Below are 17,744 nucleotides of genomic sequence, written 5' to 3'. Positions count from 1 at the left end.
AAAAAGACAATGAAATGAAAAAGAAGCAAGTCAAATTTTTAAAAATTAAGTCATTTTCGGTCCCCTAGGTAATAGTTCAAAAACTCCATGAGGGTACATGTAGCTCTTTTAATATTTTTTATTCAAAATATCCATAGTCGACCTAATACTAATAAATGTCGGAAATTTATTCGCAAAATAATTTATTAAATTCTTAGCATGAAATTCTTGAAGGAAAACCCCATCTTTTATAAAGACAATTGTTTCCTTGTACTTGTTTCTTTGTACTCCACAGAAAATGTCATATTTTAAGTAATTGATAAGGTTGTTTATTAAGAACCGCATATTTTCAATTATTGTGGTTTTTTATGATTATTATTTGATGTCTTTTTCATTTTTGCATTTAGAGGATGGATTGTTTTGTATTTTTTACCTTTTGCGTTGAGGTACATGTTAGTATGATCAAATTTTTTTAATGATAATTTACTTATTATTAGTACATAGAATTACATGTATATTGAAAAGGGGGGATGAGAAACTGTGATCGAATTAAACCGATTGACAAGCAAAATAAATTTGTGAACATGTAATATAGTTCTCAGAAACTCAAGAGGTATGATCAGTTGTCTAGAAAAAATCACTTCCCAAGTCAACCGGTCCCACCGAAGAGTCTCTGGTCTTAAGTATTGATTAGCCCTCAAGTCAAAATTTCAATAAAATATATGGAAATAACGAGCAGTATTCAAGCTCAAATGTCCATAAAACAATACAAAATAGGAGCAGAGCAAACACGGACCTCCGAAACATCAGAGATGGGATCAGGTGTCATGGAGGAGTGAGCCTCCCCTGTCGACCGGTCACACCCGCTGTGTGCTCTTTGTCATGATCAGGAAATAACGGAAAAATCCGTCGTCAGTCCTGTGTAAATAATGGACTAACAATTGGTATGAAAATAATATGAAATGAATATAGCTTTTATAATGATTTTGATAATTAAATAAAATTTTCATCATACCTTCTTATTTAAAAACCACACAAGTATAGAATTTAAAAAAAAGGGGGAAAATAAAATATAAGATATAAAGGCTCACATTCCCGACTTAAGACTACAGTCCAATTATGTTCTTGGCGCCAGATCTCAGGACCATAAGGAAGCACCCATGAAATCTGTTTTGATCAATTTTTTATATTGTTTGTTTGTATGTTGATAAACGCCCCTCCCTTATGGATTCTAAAGTGATTTGAAATTTTCTTATTTATTTAATTACCTTTTTAGGTCACCTGAGTAAACTCAGGTGACCTATTGCTATCTGTTTTCGTCCGTCGTCGTGCGTCGTGTGTCGTGCGTCGTGCGTCCTGTGTCGTGTGTCGTGTATTAACATTTGAACATTTTCAGCTTCTTCTCTGCAACCACTGAACCAATTTCAACTAAATTTGGCACAAAGCATTTATGGGTGAAGGGGAACAAAAATTGTGAATTTCATGATCCCTGCCCCCCTGGGGCCTGAGGAGTGGGGCCAATCCACTTAAATTAATGCAAACATTAAAAATCTTCTTCTTTACTCCTGGACATCAAGCAGTCAAACTTTTTGCATGATTGTAATCAGCAATGAGTCCTCTAACAAATTTGTGAAATTCATGGCCCTGGGGTCAGGGGTTCTAGTGCTAGGGCGGGGCTAAATAAGTATGTAGTGAAAACGCATTATTTCTTTGAAAATCTTCTTCTCTGCTCCTGGGTATTAAATAAACCAACTAAGTACATAGTTATGATGAGCAAGAGTGCCTCTACCAAAATTGTGAATTTTATGGCCCCAGGGTCAGGGGTTCTGGTGTTAGGGCGGGGCTCTATTGATTATATAGTGAAAATACATGAATTCTTTGAAAATCTTCTTCTGTGTTCCTCGGTATTAAATAAACTAACTAAGTACATAGTTATGATGAGCAAAAGTGCCTCTACCAAATGCAAAATTGTGAATTTTATGGCCCCAGGGTCAGGGGTTCTTGTTTTAGGGTGGGGCTCTAATGATTATATAGTGAAATGCATGAATTCTTTGAACATCTTATCCTTTGCTCCTGGTTAATATGCTAATGATCTAATTAAATATTTAAGGCCAGGATTTATTTTATTATCAGTTTTACAAACCCTCCGCTCAAGGTTTTGAATTTTCAGAAAAAATAAAACAATTTTTTTCTTTCCGATGTCAAATTTGAGTCGGGATCGAGATTTCAAATTTACGAACTTGCACTTCCGGTTTTAAGATGAAACGGCGGGTAATAAAGCTAGATCTGAGAAGATAGCTTGGTTTAGTGTAAAATTCATCGATACGAGTGCCATTCAAAACGTTTCACCCGTTCAAAGGACAAATAAAATGCTGACGACTTTGTTGCACAATGACATGCTGGTGAGTAATTATGTATTCGTTTCAAAAGTATCTGTCTGTAAATTATTTTCCTCCCCCAGGTTTTAAACTGCCCGTGGTAGCTATTGCATATTGCCAGCGACATTGTTTAGGTCTCTGTTATAGCTTACAGTCTAAGCATCATTCTTCAGAAAAGGGTTGCTTATGCATCAGATGTAATGAATAAAACTATGGGAGAAGTTAAGTCCATTTGAGGAAGAAATAAACAATAACCTGAAGAAATAAAAAAAAATTCAACTATTAAAAGGCAAGAATATACAAATATATACAGGCATGTAGTATCATTTGTTTCAGCCAGAAAAATTATTTTACACTTAATTGAAAAAATGTTCACCCTACTCACCAATACTCCCTGTCTGTTTTATGATAGGAATTAATATGTTTTACGGTGTGACCGTTAGGGCGAGCGCAGTTATGTACTATCATAAACCTACATGTACTGCCTATCATTCAAGGAAAAGAAAGCAAAAAAGAAGAAAACAAAACAATAAAAAGAAATCACTTCCCAAGCATCGGGATCGAGATTCCGAACTTCTCGGAAGTTTCCGACAAAATCGGAAATACCCGAACCGTTAAAGTGATGAAAGTATGACGTCAGATAAAAAGTCTTGTTGATTTAGGACGCAAACGATAGTTTTGTGGCATGGAGATTGCATTAAATCATTGTTTGTAATTTTTTTCAAGTAAGTTGTTGCTATGTTTTAGCCACCATGTTGCTATGCACCGCAAAAGATTATTGGGAATTTGGAATTTTTTCACGTGGACTCATTAAAATTTCTTGGAACAATAGACGAATTTCACATTCCTGAGAGTTATCTCCCGTTGTCGGCGTAATGCTAATTTTTCCCTCTTTGTCCTTTGCAAGTTACCTGTTGATATTTTTAAAATTCAAACGTTCTATAACAATTTCGATCTGTACCTGTATTGCCAGAGTATGGGGCAACACGAAAAACATAATGGGCATATTCATATAGATTTTATTTCTAGGATACTGACCCATAAAGTTGGTAAGGTTATAGAGGGAAAACAGTGCCTTACGCCGGTTGACCCCGGATTGACCCCGCAAAGGGGAATAACTTTTGTAAATGTGAAAGTCGTCTATGTGCACATTTCAACCTGAATTTTTTCTTTTCGTACACGTTAGTCTATTGAGCTCGCTACGCGAGCGGCGCTTTGCGCGGCCTCGCTGCGCTCGCTATAATTTTAGGCATCAAGTAAATTTTAGAACAATGTCTACACATTCACCTAACACATATTAAAAAAATGAAGAAATATTGAAAGTTTTTTAAAGAATTGATTTTTTAAAATATATTTTGACCAACATCACAAAAATTATATAACTGGCCCAAACTGGCAGATGATGAAATAAGCAATTAAATGTTCTACTTTCCTGTTTGTAAGCATTATGTGTCCAGTGGTAAGGAGCCTACTAGAATAGCATAAAAAAAGAATGTACAAATGTTAATAATTGATTTATCAAAAAAAAAATTTCATTTCCTTCTCCTTCGGAACTTTTTTATTCTCATGTTCATAACTAAACCTAAACATAAAAAAAAATGCTGGCCTTATAATGAAGAAAGGGGCCTCTTTCAAAATTGATAATTTCAGGGCCGTTGGGTCAGGGGTACCAGGGGGGTACTTTGACTAAAAATAAATTAGTGCTTTGAAATCTGCCCTTTGATAAGCAATGGTGCCTCCTTCAAAATTTGTGAGTTTCATGGCTTTTGGATTAAAACACGAACCAAATACAATCGCTGGAAAGTTGTTACATGATACTCAGGTGACCTATAAGGCCCGTGGGCCTCTTGTTGTTTTTTGAGAACCTTCATCTGATCGTAGAATATACTGTAAAACAACAAGTTTGAAGTTACAGCCGTAAAAAAAATTCTATGATGGGTAAGATAGGCACTTGGTAGAGCAATTGCTGGATCGAGCAATATATCTTAATTAGTAAGGATTTTTATGATGCCGTTGAATCCAGAATGGATTGATAAGATCGAAGTAACTTTGATTCAATATCTATTAAGTATTCAATTTCAGTATTCATATCATATATCTATAAATATCAATAGTTGTAAAACATCGATTTCAATACTGGTACTCATTTTTGCGGTTTAATTGTTTGTAATTGCAAACGTGCTTTATTTATATGGCTTAGTTACACAGAATGAAAATACTCAATAAGTTTCTAATTCTGCATTTTTTTCAGTTCAATTCTGGTTTGAAAGTTTGATTTTATGGGTGAGCAGTTCCTTATTGTGCACATGAAATGAAATTAAAATCGATGACCAAGTTGTTTTCCTTAGAGTGTTTTTACAATGTATATTAATGTTCTTGTATTAATAAAAAACGTTGAACTGAGAATAATTTGTTTTGACTTCGTCTGCCGTTGAATGTTTTTTTTACTGAGTTTTATAAGACAAAAATAACACGTTTATAAGGATTTGATTGCTGTCAAACTATAGTGTTCGAATGTAAGCCAGTAACACACTTTTTTTATCACCTTTTTATTCAAAATATTTTAGTTTATTCTTAATAAAAAATTAATCTTATACATGTAGCATTTTCACTGAAGATTCATTCCTGAACTTTTAAACCTCTGTATTTAACCAACAATCATGTTTTCATGTTATCGGTCTCTCTCTCTCTCTCTCGTCCAAGAGATTTCAGAGGTTTTTGTTCTCTGCCAAGGGTATATTTATGAGATCGGATGCCATATGTCTTACAACTTGGGGGGGGGATGAATTTACATTATCATAAATCTGAGGAATACATTCTATTTATCGAAGTTGAAGAAAAAACTTCCATTTTTTTCCAACTATTTGCTATTCGTCCGCAAAATACTTAAACATTGCCAATTATAACTTTTAACTGGCTGGGCTCTGGCTTTTATATTTCAGAGATGTATTCCTTTTGACAAGACCATTACCATCAAATTTATCCTCATGACCTTGCAGTTAACCCCAATTTTATGAAAAATAGCAATTTCTAACTTTGGCCATAAGTTTTGAACTTCTGATTTAGGACTAGGGCTTTCATATTTCACAGGTGTATTTGTTGTGAAAAGACCTACATCTTGTTACCCAAAAAATTGACGTTTTGAACTTGAGCTTTGACTTTAAATTGCATTTGTAAACTTGTACCTTCGCCGTAAGCTGCCATACTGGGAAATCAGAGTTTCGCAAACACATCTTGTTTTTTTTTTTTAGCATTTAGCATTTATTCTTATGTTTCTAATAATAATATCATACAATCATGCCACCTTATAAGGAAATCCACTTGTGACACATTTCAAAGATTGTTGTTTTTTCTTCTGGTATTTACAACACATAAAATGTCATTAGTTTCATGAAATCACTGAGTCTGAATCTAATTTCAGTGCTTCAGAACATTGGACGAAACCAAGAAAAACCTTTGTTACAAAGAGTTAGCACAAAATTTCACTGGAATCGTGGGATATGTGGGAGAGATGATTGGCGCCTTAAATTTCCCGGAAAGTGTGAAGGTATATTTCCCTTAATGTCCCGGAGAAAGTTTATTAGAAGGATTCGGTATGGATAAGCTAAGTTGATAAGTGTCAGTCAGTAATGATTATTGATCTTTAAGATTCATGATATATCCTCCTTAGCAAGAAAAGAAACTGCTTTTTAAGGAAATATGTGGATATAACGAAGAGTTTTCGAGCTCAAAATTCCATTAAACATTACACAATAGGAGCGCAGCAAACACGTACCTCCAAAACATGAAATAACATATTTTTTGTAGCAAGAAAATTAAATCAAACTTATCATTTTATAAAATTTATAGCACAATCTGTTTCATTTTTTCAGATGTATCTGGATATTTCTAATGCCATATTGTCATTAACTGCAGAGAATGGCCGTTATGTAAGTTATTCAATAAATAACACTTCGATGTTGGATTTTAGACCCTAAGTACGCAAAAAGAATAAAATCATTTAATTATGCATCTTTTTTTCTTTGTAGGCAAGTGTTTTTCACATAATGAACATTTCCTCCGTATTAGAAGATGTTGAACGCGATCTGACATCGAGTTCCTTCTTTAACAATGTATATATTGAAGAAAGAGAAAACATAGGTATACATACGAAAATATGTTCCCTTAATTACGACCCACACTGGCCATAGTTTTAGGTTGCTAGGATTTAATTACGATAAATTCAAATTATCCAAGGAGTCATTACCTCTTTTTTTATTTTGTTGATCAGTGTTCAACACTCATATATACCATCTTATCAAATTTCAGTTTTAATAACTTTTATCAGGAGGAATATATTTACTATAAAGATAAATAATTAAAACAAATATGACACTTTCGAAGTAGGAAAAATATTTTGTTATTTGAAGTAAAATTGAAACTTAATATAAATGACAAATTAACTTGGACGCTTTTAGAATGAATAAATAATTTAAGACAATTTCGCGCAATATTGCCAAATTAACATTTTGGTCGTTATTCCAGAGTTGCGAATAAAAACGCATGCCTGGAAGATGGGTTCCAATAGCAGACGTAGTGGGAACAAGACAATTCAATTGTTTTCAAAAGGTCATAAAGGCAATACTGATGATTTTGAAAACATCTTGATTAATGGTTCCCATGAAGGTATACAATGTATATTTATAAAATCGGAAAGATGAATCAAGTATTAAACATTTATTATTCAACGTTTGCTGGGAAATAACATGAAAGATAAAAATTGACTATCGATTTTTATGTATAACAATTATTGATTAATATACTTAATTTTAATTTCATCATTGAAATTAACAGCTTATCATGCTGAGCTCTTTTGAATTTTACAAATGAATTTTAGACAAACCTGGTAAAGAAATTGTTAGAAATATTTGTGTAGATCTTATATTCCTTATATTTTATACAGACAACATAACGATAATTGTGATCATTATCGACAATTATCTAACAGACAACAGGACAATGGGGTAATTATAAACATACCTCTTGCATTGAATGTTGTTTACAACATCAGCTGATAGGTTTCAAAGTTATAATTATAGAATGCTCTTTGAGAAGAAAACAACACTTGTTACAAGATAATCATTTATATAATAAAATTTAGTACAGTGTTTAAAGTATTCTGAAAAAAAAAATGGTTTACTAGTATTTCATTAAAAGTAAAATTTGTTCAGTCATATATGATAAGGGGCTATGATTATTCATTCAATATTTTCCCTAGGACTATTACAGATGACGTGATAAGAATAAGCCCCGTGTTGTCCCTGTCAGCTTTCAAGGAGGGGGATTATATCAGTCTACATCATACATTTACACTACAACATTACACTTCGATCATTAAGGTGAATGCGGAAAAAATTATTAAATTTATATGTAAAATATTCGTTTTTGATGAAGATATATATCTTTTTTGCATAAACTCCAGCCAACTCTAAAAATAAATTTAATGTTATTGAAAATTCTATTTTTTATGGATGTCTTCTTAAAATAGCAATAGTTAAAGTAAAACATACGGAGATAACGAACAGTTTTCAAGATCAAAATTCCATAAAACATTTCAAAATAGGAGCAGGAAAAACACGGACCTGCAAAACATCGGAGGTGGGATCAGGTGCCATGGGGGAGTGAGCATCCCCTGCTGACCGGTCACAGCCGTCATGTGCTCCGTGTCATGATCGGGAAATAACGGAAAATTCCGTCTTCAATTCAGTGTATAAATAATAAGCTAACAATGAGTATGAAAAACGTCAGTCAGCATTTAACTCAATGATAAATTGAACAATTTTATGCAGGATGGTTTCCTGGAAAATGGTACTGTAAAATGTGGCTTTATAGACAAGCAAACAAGGTGTGTTATTTAATTTATTATTAATCATTAGTAAACAAGCAAATAAGCTGAGTTCATTAAATTGTGCATATCATTTTTGAAAGATTAACGTACATGTTTTTTTTTGTTCAATCATCCAGTACCTGCATTAATGAAAACATAAATTATTTATAATTACTTAAAGTTTGTAACAACAGGTCATGGTCTTACGACGGATGTGTGGTATTGGTCTCAACTTCATGGAATACAACATGCTTTTGTAACCATACAACTAACTTTGCAATACTTATGCAGATTAAGGATTTCAAGGTAAAAATAGAGAGAGATTTTAGTATTATAAACATTTAAGATCTCCTGATTATCTCATATGACCTTTCCCTATCTGTTTTTTTCAGTCGTCATTGTGGAAAATTTTAACTTTTAGCTTTATCTTGATACAACTGCTGCAGTATTTTTCACCTATTTTCATCGGTATCTATGACGGAATAGGAAAAAAAATTAAAATTTAGAAATTTTCTGGTTGCTACTCCCCTTGGACGTGAAGGCTGTGTCCAAAACCATAAAATATTAAAATGAAAAACATGATTAAATAAAAAATAATGATTAAATAATAAACTGTATAAAAATGCGTAAATGAAAAACTTTCTGATAAAAAGATGTATATAATAAATTAGTACTTTAAATGTCCATCAACGTCAAGTGAACTGTAATTATAAAATAAATTAAAATTCAATAAAAGTGCCGTTCTCTGTACTTTTAAATAAATGTTATTAACACCAGGAGAAACCGACGGACGGAAATAACAATGTATACCCTGCTTTTCAAGCGGGGGGTATAATAAAAGTGCCGTTCTGTGTACTTCAAAATAAATGTCAGTAACACCAGGAGAAACCGACGAGCAATGTATTGGTACAGGCCTGTTCTTTTTATTGTCCACACCTTGATTGTTTCCGCATAGAATTGGCTTCAGCATCAAAACATATATTGTATTTATTATAAAAAATTAAAATGATAAATCGCCATGATAGTTTAGAACATTTTTTCTTCTAAATCTTAATTAGGTTGAAAGAAACCATGCTTTGGCCCTCAACATAATTACATATATCGGATGTACTGTTTCACTGATCACTCAAGTAATCGCCATCACTGTGTTTTCGTGTGTTGGGTGAGTAGCTAACAAATACATGTATCTATGAAAAAAAATTGAATTGTATTTAGATTAATTTTAGTCAAGTTATATTTGCAGGTCCTTGAATTCAGAAAGAATTTGTGTACACAAAAATCTGTGCTATGCTATTACTGCAGCACAATTAGTATTTTTGGTGGGTATCAGAGCAGTTCAAATTAAGGTGAGGCACACTTGTACTTTTAGAAATGATATTGTCTTTCTCTTCTTTTGGGACTCTCTTTCTTTCTCTCTCTCTCTCTCTCATATAAGATGCTCAAGGACCATCTGTTTTTTCATAACGAAGTAATTCCTGATGAAATTTCAATTCAAATTCTCATTAAGTGTTAGTTCTCAACATAAAATATAATAATAATATTGAAGAATTTTCCATTTTCTTTACAGATAATTTGTTCTATTATTGCGCTTTTATTGCACTACTTTTACTCCGCTGTATTTGTATGGATGTTGGTGGAAGGAATGCTTCTGTATAGTAAAGTGGTTCAAGTATTCGGATCGGAAAAGTCACGGATAGTATATTACTACGCCTTTGGTTGGGGTGAACAAACTTTGTTGCATGTACCTTCAAGCTTAATTATCTATCTTTCATTTATTTCGGATTTAATGTCGATTATAATGTATAGTTCATCCACATTTATTTAAATCAAAAGCTGAACTTTGAGGTTTGAGGGGGGGGAAGTACTACAGTATAAATGTGTAACTTTTTATCATTTATGTTAAAGTCTTCCTCAAGTCTTCCTAAGATTAGCAATGTTATAAGTCATTATTTATTTCTAACATTGTCTTATTTTTCATCTTTTTAGGACTTCCTTTGATAATTCTCATCATATCAGCCACAGCGAATTGGAAAGGATATGGAACAGACCGAAGGTAAACTAGTTTGATGATCATTTTGTACTGACGTTATACTATGATTATGATTCTAAAATATCTTCTCTAAGAAAAAGGTATCTAAGTTTTGCTATTCACTTTGCATTAATAACCAAGTATTTCATACATAATTATAAAAAGTAATTTCAATAATTATTTCAATATGAAATTATGTGTACAACAAAAAGTGCTTTCATTCCTTCTGATAGCCAGGAATACATAATTAATGATTGAATCTAAGTGAACATCCCCCCCCCAAAAAAAATACTTTGTACATTTAATATCATCAAAAGACCAATTGTTGTGCTAAGTTAGATTAAAAAAAATTATTGGTTTATACAGGTATGTTTCTGATTCGTTTCAAGTTACACGTTTATTTTGTTTTTGATTTTAATTTATTTTGTAATGTTATGTACACTGCAGTTAACCAATTTAAAGATTGTATTACATTCAGGTGATCATTCAGGCCGTTGGGCCTCTTGTTGATTACACGGGTTGAAGGACTCCAAATTGCATTTCAACAAATTATTCCCTTTAGGTCCATGTAATATAAAACTTTAAATTAAACATGCAACGTTATTTGAATTGATACATGAGGTGATTAATTGTTGAATGTTGGGTGAATATTTGGACATGAATATTCATAGTGTGATTAATGTTTATGAATAATTCAGTTGCTGGTTGTCAATGTCAGATGGAACCGTTTGGGCTTTTGTTGGTCCAGCTGTGTCAATCATTCTTGTAAGTCAATATTATTTTATAAAAGATTAATCACCCTTAACCAGTGAAATTATAAAAGAAACAACATGAACAAGGTAAATATATAATGTCGATTTCACACTTTCATAATCTATCGCATGTTTTATTCATTTGCAAACACATGTATAACAAATAATAATAATAATATGTCTTATCGACATCAGAAATATTTTTTTTAATCTAAAATAAAAAGAACAACAACAACAATAGAAAAAGAGCATGTAAGTGGCAGTGCTTGAATAGGGACTTTTTTTTAAAATTAACATCTATCAAATGTCGATTTCAGACATAATCTATCACATATATTACTCATTTATTTGTAAACAGATGTTTAAATTGTATGTATACTAAAAAATTATTTCTTTAGGTAAATATGGTCATTTTATGGATTGTTATCCGCATCATTATTCATCTAGAGAGATCTGATGAATATAAGCAGATCAGGTAATATATCTTATAACTCTGGGAATCACAACCCTCCAGCGATTACATATCCAAAAGAGTTTTAGCAAATGGTAGAGATACTAAATTTAAATAAAACTTCTCAGTAATGAAAATAACCAAATGCTTTGCATCAAAATCCTTTCAATACGCTTTCGGTTGTATAGTAAACTTAAAGTTTGTGTGTATTTTTTAAATCATATATTATCATAGTTATTTAGTTCCTTTTTGACTTTCAGGTCAAGTGTCAAAGGGGCCATTTTTCTGCTTCCTCTGTTGGGTTTGACCTGGATATTTGGCCTCATGGCTGTAAATAAAGATACAATCATATTTCAATATCTCTTTGCTGTCTTTAATTCGCTACAGGTAAGTATACATCTGATTTGTATATTATACACTTGGCTGTGATGCATTCTTCAACCTGAAGGCTAACACAAAAGTATGTTATCATTTCATTCTGGTAAAATGCAAAAAATCTTTTGTTTTCAAAGTAAAATTAGATCAGAAAGCTTGTAAGAAGTCTTCTTACTTGAGTTTTATGTAAACAATTTAATATATCTTTCTTTTTCTGTAGGGTTTCTTCGTATTCTTATTCCACTGTGTTTGTAACTCTGAGGTATTTTTTTACTTTCAATATCATGAATATATTTATATAATTGAATTAAAAAACAATCCAAAGTTAACACTTCGATAGAAATAATTATTTAGTTACTTTTTAAACTGTGTCCTTGCAAAATCTTTACCAATTTTGAATCATGGAAAATATTTTTGTACGAAAAAGCTTGTTCATATGTTATGCCAGTAAAAACTTTTTTCTGTGTAAACTATTTGGTCCATTTTTAGTTAATGATAAACTGACAAATTCACAAAACGAAACAGTTTCTAAGACCCGAAAACTGGCTAAAATTATTTAATCGTTGAAATACCTACCATGCAACCTTGACGATTTCTTCCCTTTCAAATACAACAGTATACTCTACATCATAAAGATGTTTCTTTTTTTTCGTTAGAATATATCTAGAAAATTTTCACTTCGTATACAATGTAATTGAATGAAGGAGATACATAATTATCATTTTCTTTGAACGTGCTTTGTTTAGGTAAGGCAGGCTCTTCAGAGATTAAGAGAGAAGCGCATTTTGTCGAGAGGAGAATTTATCACTAGTTCGGACATACCAACTCAGACTGTAAGTTGAAGCATATATCACTTCCACTTCTATTTGGGGTAGAAATTTCGACTTACAGAATCTGTCTGTGAACAGTGCAGAAATAGCGTGCTAGACCGCTCGACCACCTAGGGAAGTCAAAAACAACAAAAAAAAATTGCTTTCAAAACCAACGGTTTTCTCACAGCTCTGCCCTTTACTTCACGGTTATTGAGAATGAAAGTGATGTACAGGTCTATTGAAGGATTGTTATCGATATAAATTGCAATGAATTAAACAGAATTAAACGTGATATTTTGTAATTTCTATGGTCGATTCACTTACCTTGTTAAATACAGTTTATCTTTAAGTCGTATGTTGACTAATGTCTTTGTACAAAATGTCAGGTCATCATTTTCACACTGAATTGTGTGCAAATTAATATATAACTATATCAGGACAAGGTTTGATATAATGTTTATACCATGAGAATTACGGCAACAAAGGTAATATGAGGCTATAAATAATTTAGAGTTCTTATCAGTCAGATTTATTAAATATTCAATTAAATATAGGAAAAAAAAATATAAATATGACAGAGGAAATTCGGACTGTAATAATTATCACGTTTATGGCCCAAACTCTACTCATTTCTTTATATGGTGCAACTCTGTTCCATTGCTTTAATATTTCATAATTTAAAGACTTTTGTTGCTTGTAATATTTAGTGAGTTGGTCAACCTGTAATGGTTTTAGTTCTCTTTCATTGTTTATTTGAAATTAAAATTTAACACAAGAATCAATTTGTGTTGTTACAGAGGACTTTTGAGCTTAATAACTAATCACTCATTTTATTATTAGTATTTAATTATCAAATGATTTATATATATTTGATTTTTCTTGGCATTTAGTTATAATACTCCAGATGTGAAATGTGAAAATAACAAACAGCGGTCAATTTCATAAATCTGTTTAACAAATAAAATCCTGAATAAGTCAAAAACAGGAACCTTTGAAACATTGGAGATGGGATTAGGTGCCTAGAAGGTCTGTCAGTCCTATGGATTTTTTCAGGTACATGTATACCTATCTTGTTTAACATTTTGAGGCAAGGAAGTGGCTCCTTTGAGCGTTTTATATTCTTTTTCTAAAAAACGATCTAAGGAGACTTGTGTTCATATTTTGTTTTGTATGATTCCAAATCATATTTTTAAGACTAGTATCGACCAATTATTCCTTGTCAGAAATTTTCGCCAAAAATATCTGAAAATTCAATAGTACAAAAATGCTACAAACACAATTCTTATTTTTGATTTGCCAGGATGCAGCCGTTTCTCCTTCAAACGAAGAAAATATTCTAAGACGAAAATCGAGATCAGTCAAACCTTACAAAACGTGTCCGCATGTTCAAGTGACGTCATTAACGCACGTGAATAGCAAAGAAGATATTGAAACAAAAGGTAAGTTTAAAGTATACAGCTACTGGCTACCGCTTAATATAATAAAGTGATTGAATTTAACATGGACCCATTTATCTACTCTTTTTGATGCTACTACAGATCTAATGAATATTTTTTTTATGAACATTCCAATCGTCAGATACGTAATTAAGACAATGAATCGAGAAAATGCTTAAAAGATTTCATTTTTGAAAATTAAATCTAAAGGCTTGTACTATATGAAAAATATGAAAAGTACTTTACACAATTTGAACATTTCATTAGAGAGACTATTTAATTTGTAATTCTAATGCAATTATTTTGCAAAACACCTTTTGATTGGCTAATGCTGATGTTTGAAATAAAATGATATAATTTTCATCCTAAAAGTTTATATGTTTTTTGTAAACAGCAAACAAAATTCCACTTCTTCTAATTTGGTATTTGCGACCGTTAATGCTGATTTAACGGTCGCGAACATCCGTTTTACCGGCTCCGCTTACGCGTCAGCATTAACGGTCGCAAATACCAAATTAGAAGATAGTTATTCCCTAAATACTATGATAGAATTATACACATTTTACATCATACAATTTATAATGAAATTCCCTTTAAGAACATTGACTTTTAAAACTTAATACAATGAATTTAGAGAATATGCACCTTTAATATAAAAAAGTAATAATGTAAGGGTTATGTCTCGTACTGAATCTCGATAATTTTAAGTTTTATTGCAAGAAAAATGTAACTTTAATTTGTGTGAAAAACCATGTGAGTTTTAAAAGTGCGTTGAGCTGTAATTACTGTAAATGAAATGATATAATTTATCCTAAAAGTTTATATGTTTTTTGGTTTAAGATAAATTCCACTTAGAAAACCTCTTAAGCTTGATACCTAACTGATAAAAATCATACATTTAACAAATGAGGCGATATAGGCAAGGGAAAAACCCAATATGCTTGATGCCTCTAAAAAATAATATTTTGCTATATATGCCAAGCATCACTTTTTGTCTCATATAGCATTTCCACTTAAAGCAAGAGGTCCAGGGGGACATATCACTCACCTTAGCACTGTAGATAGGGAAAAAAGAGTAAAAAATCAGTTTAATATTGAAAAGCTGAAATGCATAAGTGGTCCCTACCTACCCCTATAAGGGTGAGTGGGGAATGATTTGAATAAAATTGAATCCACATTAACTAAAGATGCTTACATGTTTTTTTGACTAACCTTAATTGTGACTTTTGGCCTTCAAATTTGGCAATACTGGTGAGCCAAAATCAAGCATCTACAAGTAGCTTAAAGCAAAAAATATATTAGTTTGGCAATACTGATAAGCCAAATATATAACTGAGCAATAAGCTTTAAGCTTTATCTGTAAGGTTGCGATTCCAGTCGTGAAACTTGAGGTATTCTTTAACTGGGAAAATACATTACTGCGTTTCTGAGAAAGATAATCTGAAAACAAGAGAAAGAAATACATGTACATGTTCACATTGTAGTACATGTATTTTTAGTTACACAAGTGAATTAAGGCTAGGTATGGGCATGTCTATTCTATGCAAATGAGCTAATAAATATGCATATGATTTATGTTTCATATTCAGAGAAAATTCAAAATTATTTTTTTATTCATACTTTGTACCCACAGCATGTTAAAGCTTGTATACATTATGACGTCATGTAATGAGGTCATCATTCTCTTTCATTCAAGGTAATAAAATAACGTCGGTGCAAGGACATGTCATATTTAATTTTATTTAATTTTTATTAGATAGTGTATACATTTGTAATTAATTTATAATTTCACATTTTAATAAAATTAAAACTTTAATATATGCACTATCGACATTTGTGCAGCAATATCTTAAATTTTTGGAATACATGTATTTTGTGTCTATCTATACCTTGTTTTTGTAGAACAAAATATGCCCTTGCGCTGAAGTGATTTATTTCATGTTCCATGATCAATTATGTCATAATATGACGTCATAATGTGCACTGACTATCGCATGTCGGGGTTACCAAAATGTATTAGACAAGTTGCTGTCCTTTAAAAAAGGACTGCAATACGTGGACCATATGCATGTGTTTCAAATTCAATTAAAAAATTTCTTTAGTTAATATTCATGTATAGGTTTGTTAACATTTTCTACAATGATCTGGACTGTAGTCTCAACTTAAATTTTTACTTTATTTAGTTTTGTCAGTTTAAGGAGAGATGATACAAACAAAAAATGGATGTCTGGAACCAAATTGCAAATGATGCAAATAATAAATTTCTAGAATATAAAGAAATTGTAAACCTTCTGTGTGCAGCAATATGTTACACTTCAAATTCTATTTCTTGACCCATGTTGTTATTTTCAAAATTTCTGATTTGTTTGTAACATCTGTCCTTAAAAAATTTATAACTTGTTTTTGTACACTTGAACAAAGCAAAGCTCTGTAGCAGATTTTTTTTTCCCTTGCGCTACTGACCTCTATCAAACGGTATTCGGAGTGATTTATTTTGTGAGCATGTAATTATTAATGCCATGGCTTAAAAGCGATTATGACTTTTTGTATTCAAGTTGTTAAGTTACATGTATCTATATACTGCAAGTTCTTCCTACTTTTTAAAATGCTTGTGCCTTAGAACCAATGTTTAGTTTTTATATAAACCTGTATGTATAAAAGAGAAATTCGGATCCGCCAATGAATATATAAATACGATATGCGGATTTACCCAATGAATGTATTCTAATTCGAAAACAGGTTTCAATTTTTAGCCTTTCTGGCATCCGGTTTAACCTCGCTTATATATTTACTGCGTGGACCTCAGGGTCCACGCAAAAACAGATTTCAATTTTTTTTTCTCTGGGATAGTTATAGCCCTTTCGAGTTTTAATTATATTTTTTGCATAGAAATATCTACACGTAGCCTTTACTCACTTACGTATATAATAAGGGTAGGAGAGTTTAATATTTTGCAGAAAAAAAATGATGTACATTGACATTACCAGTGTTTCTTTGGTTTTATTTGGATAATATACCCAAATCCTGAAAATGCAACTAATCTTATTCCGTAGTAGTGTCAAAAGGATGAATAAAAATTCCCAAATATTAAGAAATAATTCTTATACCACTTTGATAAATAGATTAAACGTTAAGTGGTCTAAACACAATATTATGCAAGATTCATTTATCTTTGATTTAATTCCTCGCGCTGAACACTTTATTTTTATAGGCTTTTACAATGCAATATTATGAAAGCATACATTAAATACCCGAATGAAATATCATTTACGAGATAGGTTTCATATTTTTATTACCAAAAGCTATGTAGTAGATGTATATATTTTTATTATTTTATTTAATTATCTTTTTTATTGTAAAAGAATATCTGTATTCCGATTTTGACTTGTTTTCGGATGCAAAATCTATTTCAAATTAATAGTTAATGCGATAGATTTGATGAAAAGTACAAACATGGATTACATAATGATTAGGACGATTTGCAAGACAGATGGCCAAATTATAAATAATGTATAAAAGAATTGATAAAGAGAAAACTGATCGGGTGTATACTACTTAAAACTCCTCGTCAAATAAAGGGTCAAATATCTATTGAGAACATTACATTTATGCTGATAAAAGCGTTGTCTGCCAGTAGTACTACGGGGAACAATAATTTGTGGAAAA

At 31.5% G+C, this 17,744-nt stretch overlaps 1 protein-coding gene across 1 annotated transcript in view; it reads left to right on the top strand.

Moving 5' to 3' along the window:
* LOC134267019 (adhesion G-protein coupled receptor G7-like) overlaps positions 1-14,962 on the top strand; it is a 30,375-nt gene extending 15,413 nt beyond the window's left edge. The window contains exons 12-30 of the mRNA XM_062749248.1: positions 5,779-5,904; positions 6,230-6,286; positions 6,386-6,497; positions 6,882-7,022; positions 7,300-7,360; positions 7,615-7,741; positions 8,186-8,241; positions 8,418-8,529; positions 9,282-9,385; positions 9,467-9,569; positions 9,791-9,944; positions 10,210-10,276; positions 10,951-11,017; positions 11,403-11,479; positions 11,716-11,842; positions 12,051-12,092; positions 12,577-12,663; positions 13,943-14,081; positions 14,919-14,962. Of these exons, the coding sequence (XP_062605232.1) occupies positions 5,779-5,904; positions 6,230-6,286; positions 6,386-6,497; positions 6,882-7,022; positions 7,300-7,360; positions 7,615-7,741; positions 8,186-8,241; positions 8,418-8,529; positions 9,282-9,385; positions 9,467-9,569; positions 9,791-9,944; positions 10,210-10,276; positions 10,951-11,017; positions 11,403-11,479; positions 11,716-11,842; positions 12,051-12,092; positions 12,577-12,663; positions 13,943-14,081; positions 14,919-14,962 (1,803 nt within the window). The remainder of the gene's footprint in view (positions 1-5,778; positions 5,905-6,229; positions 6,287-6,385; positions 6,498-6,881; positions 7,023-7,299; positions 7,361-7,614; positions 7,742-8,185; positions 8,242-8,417; positions 8,530-9,281; positions 9,386-9,466; positions 9,570-9,790; positions 9,945-10,209; positions 10,277-10,950; positions 11,018-11,402; positions 11,480-11,715; positions 11,843-12,050; positions 12,093-12,576; positions 12,664-13,942; positions 14,082-14,918) is intronic.
* Positions 14,963-17,744: the final 2,782 nt, after the last annotated feature.

Source organism: Saccostrea cucullata, unplaced genomic scaffold (genome assembly GCF_032062105.1).
Source record: "Saccostrea cucullata isolate Sc308-1 unplaced genomic scaffold, CSIRO_AGI_Scuc_v1 ctg248, whole genome shotgun sequence".
Lineage (NCBI taxonomy): Eukaryota > Metazoa > Mollusca > Bivalvia > Ostreida > Ostreidae > Saccostrea > Saccostrea cuccullata.
This window is presented reverse-complemented; position numbering and strand designations above follow the sequence as displayed.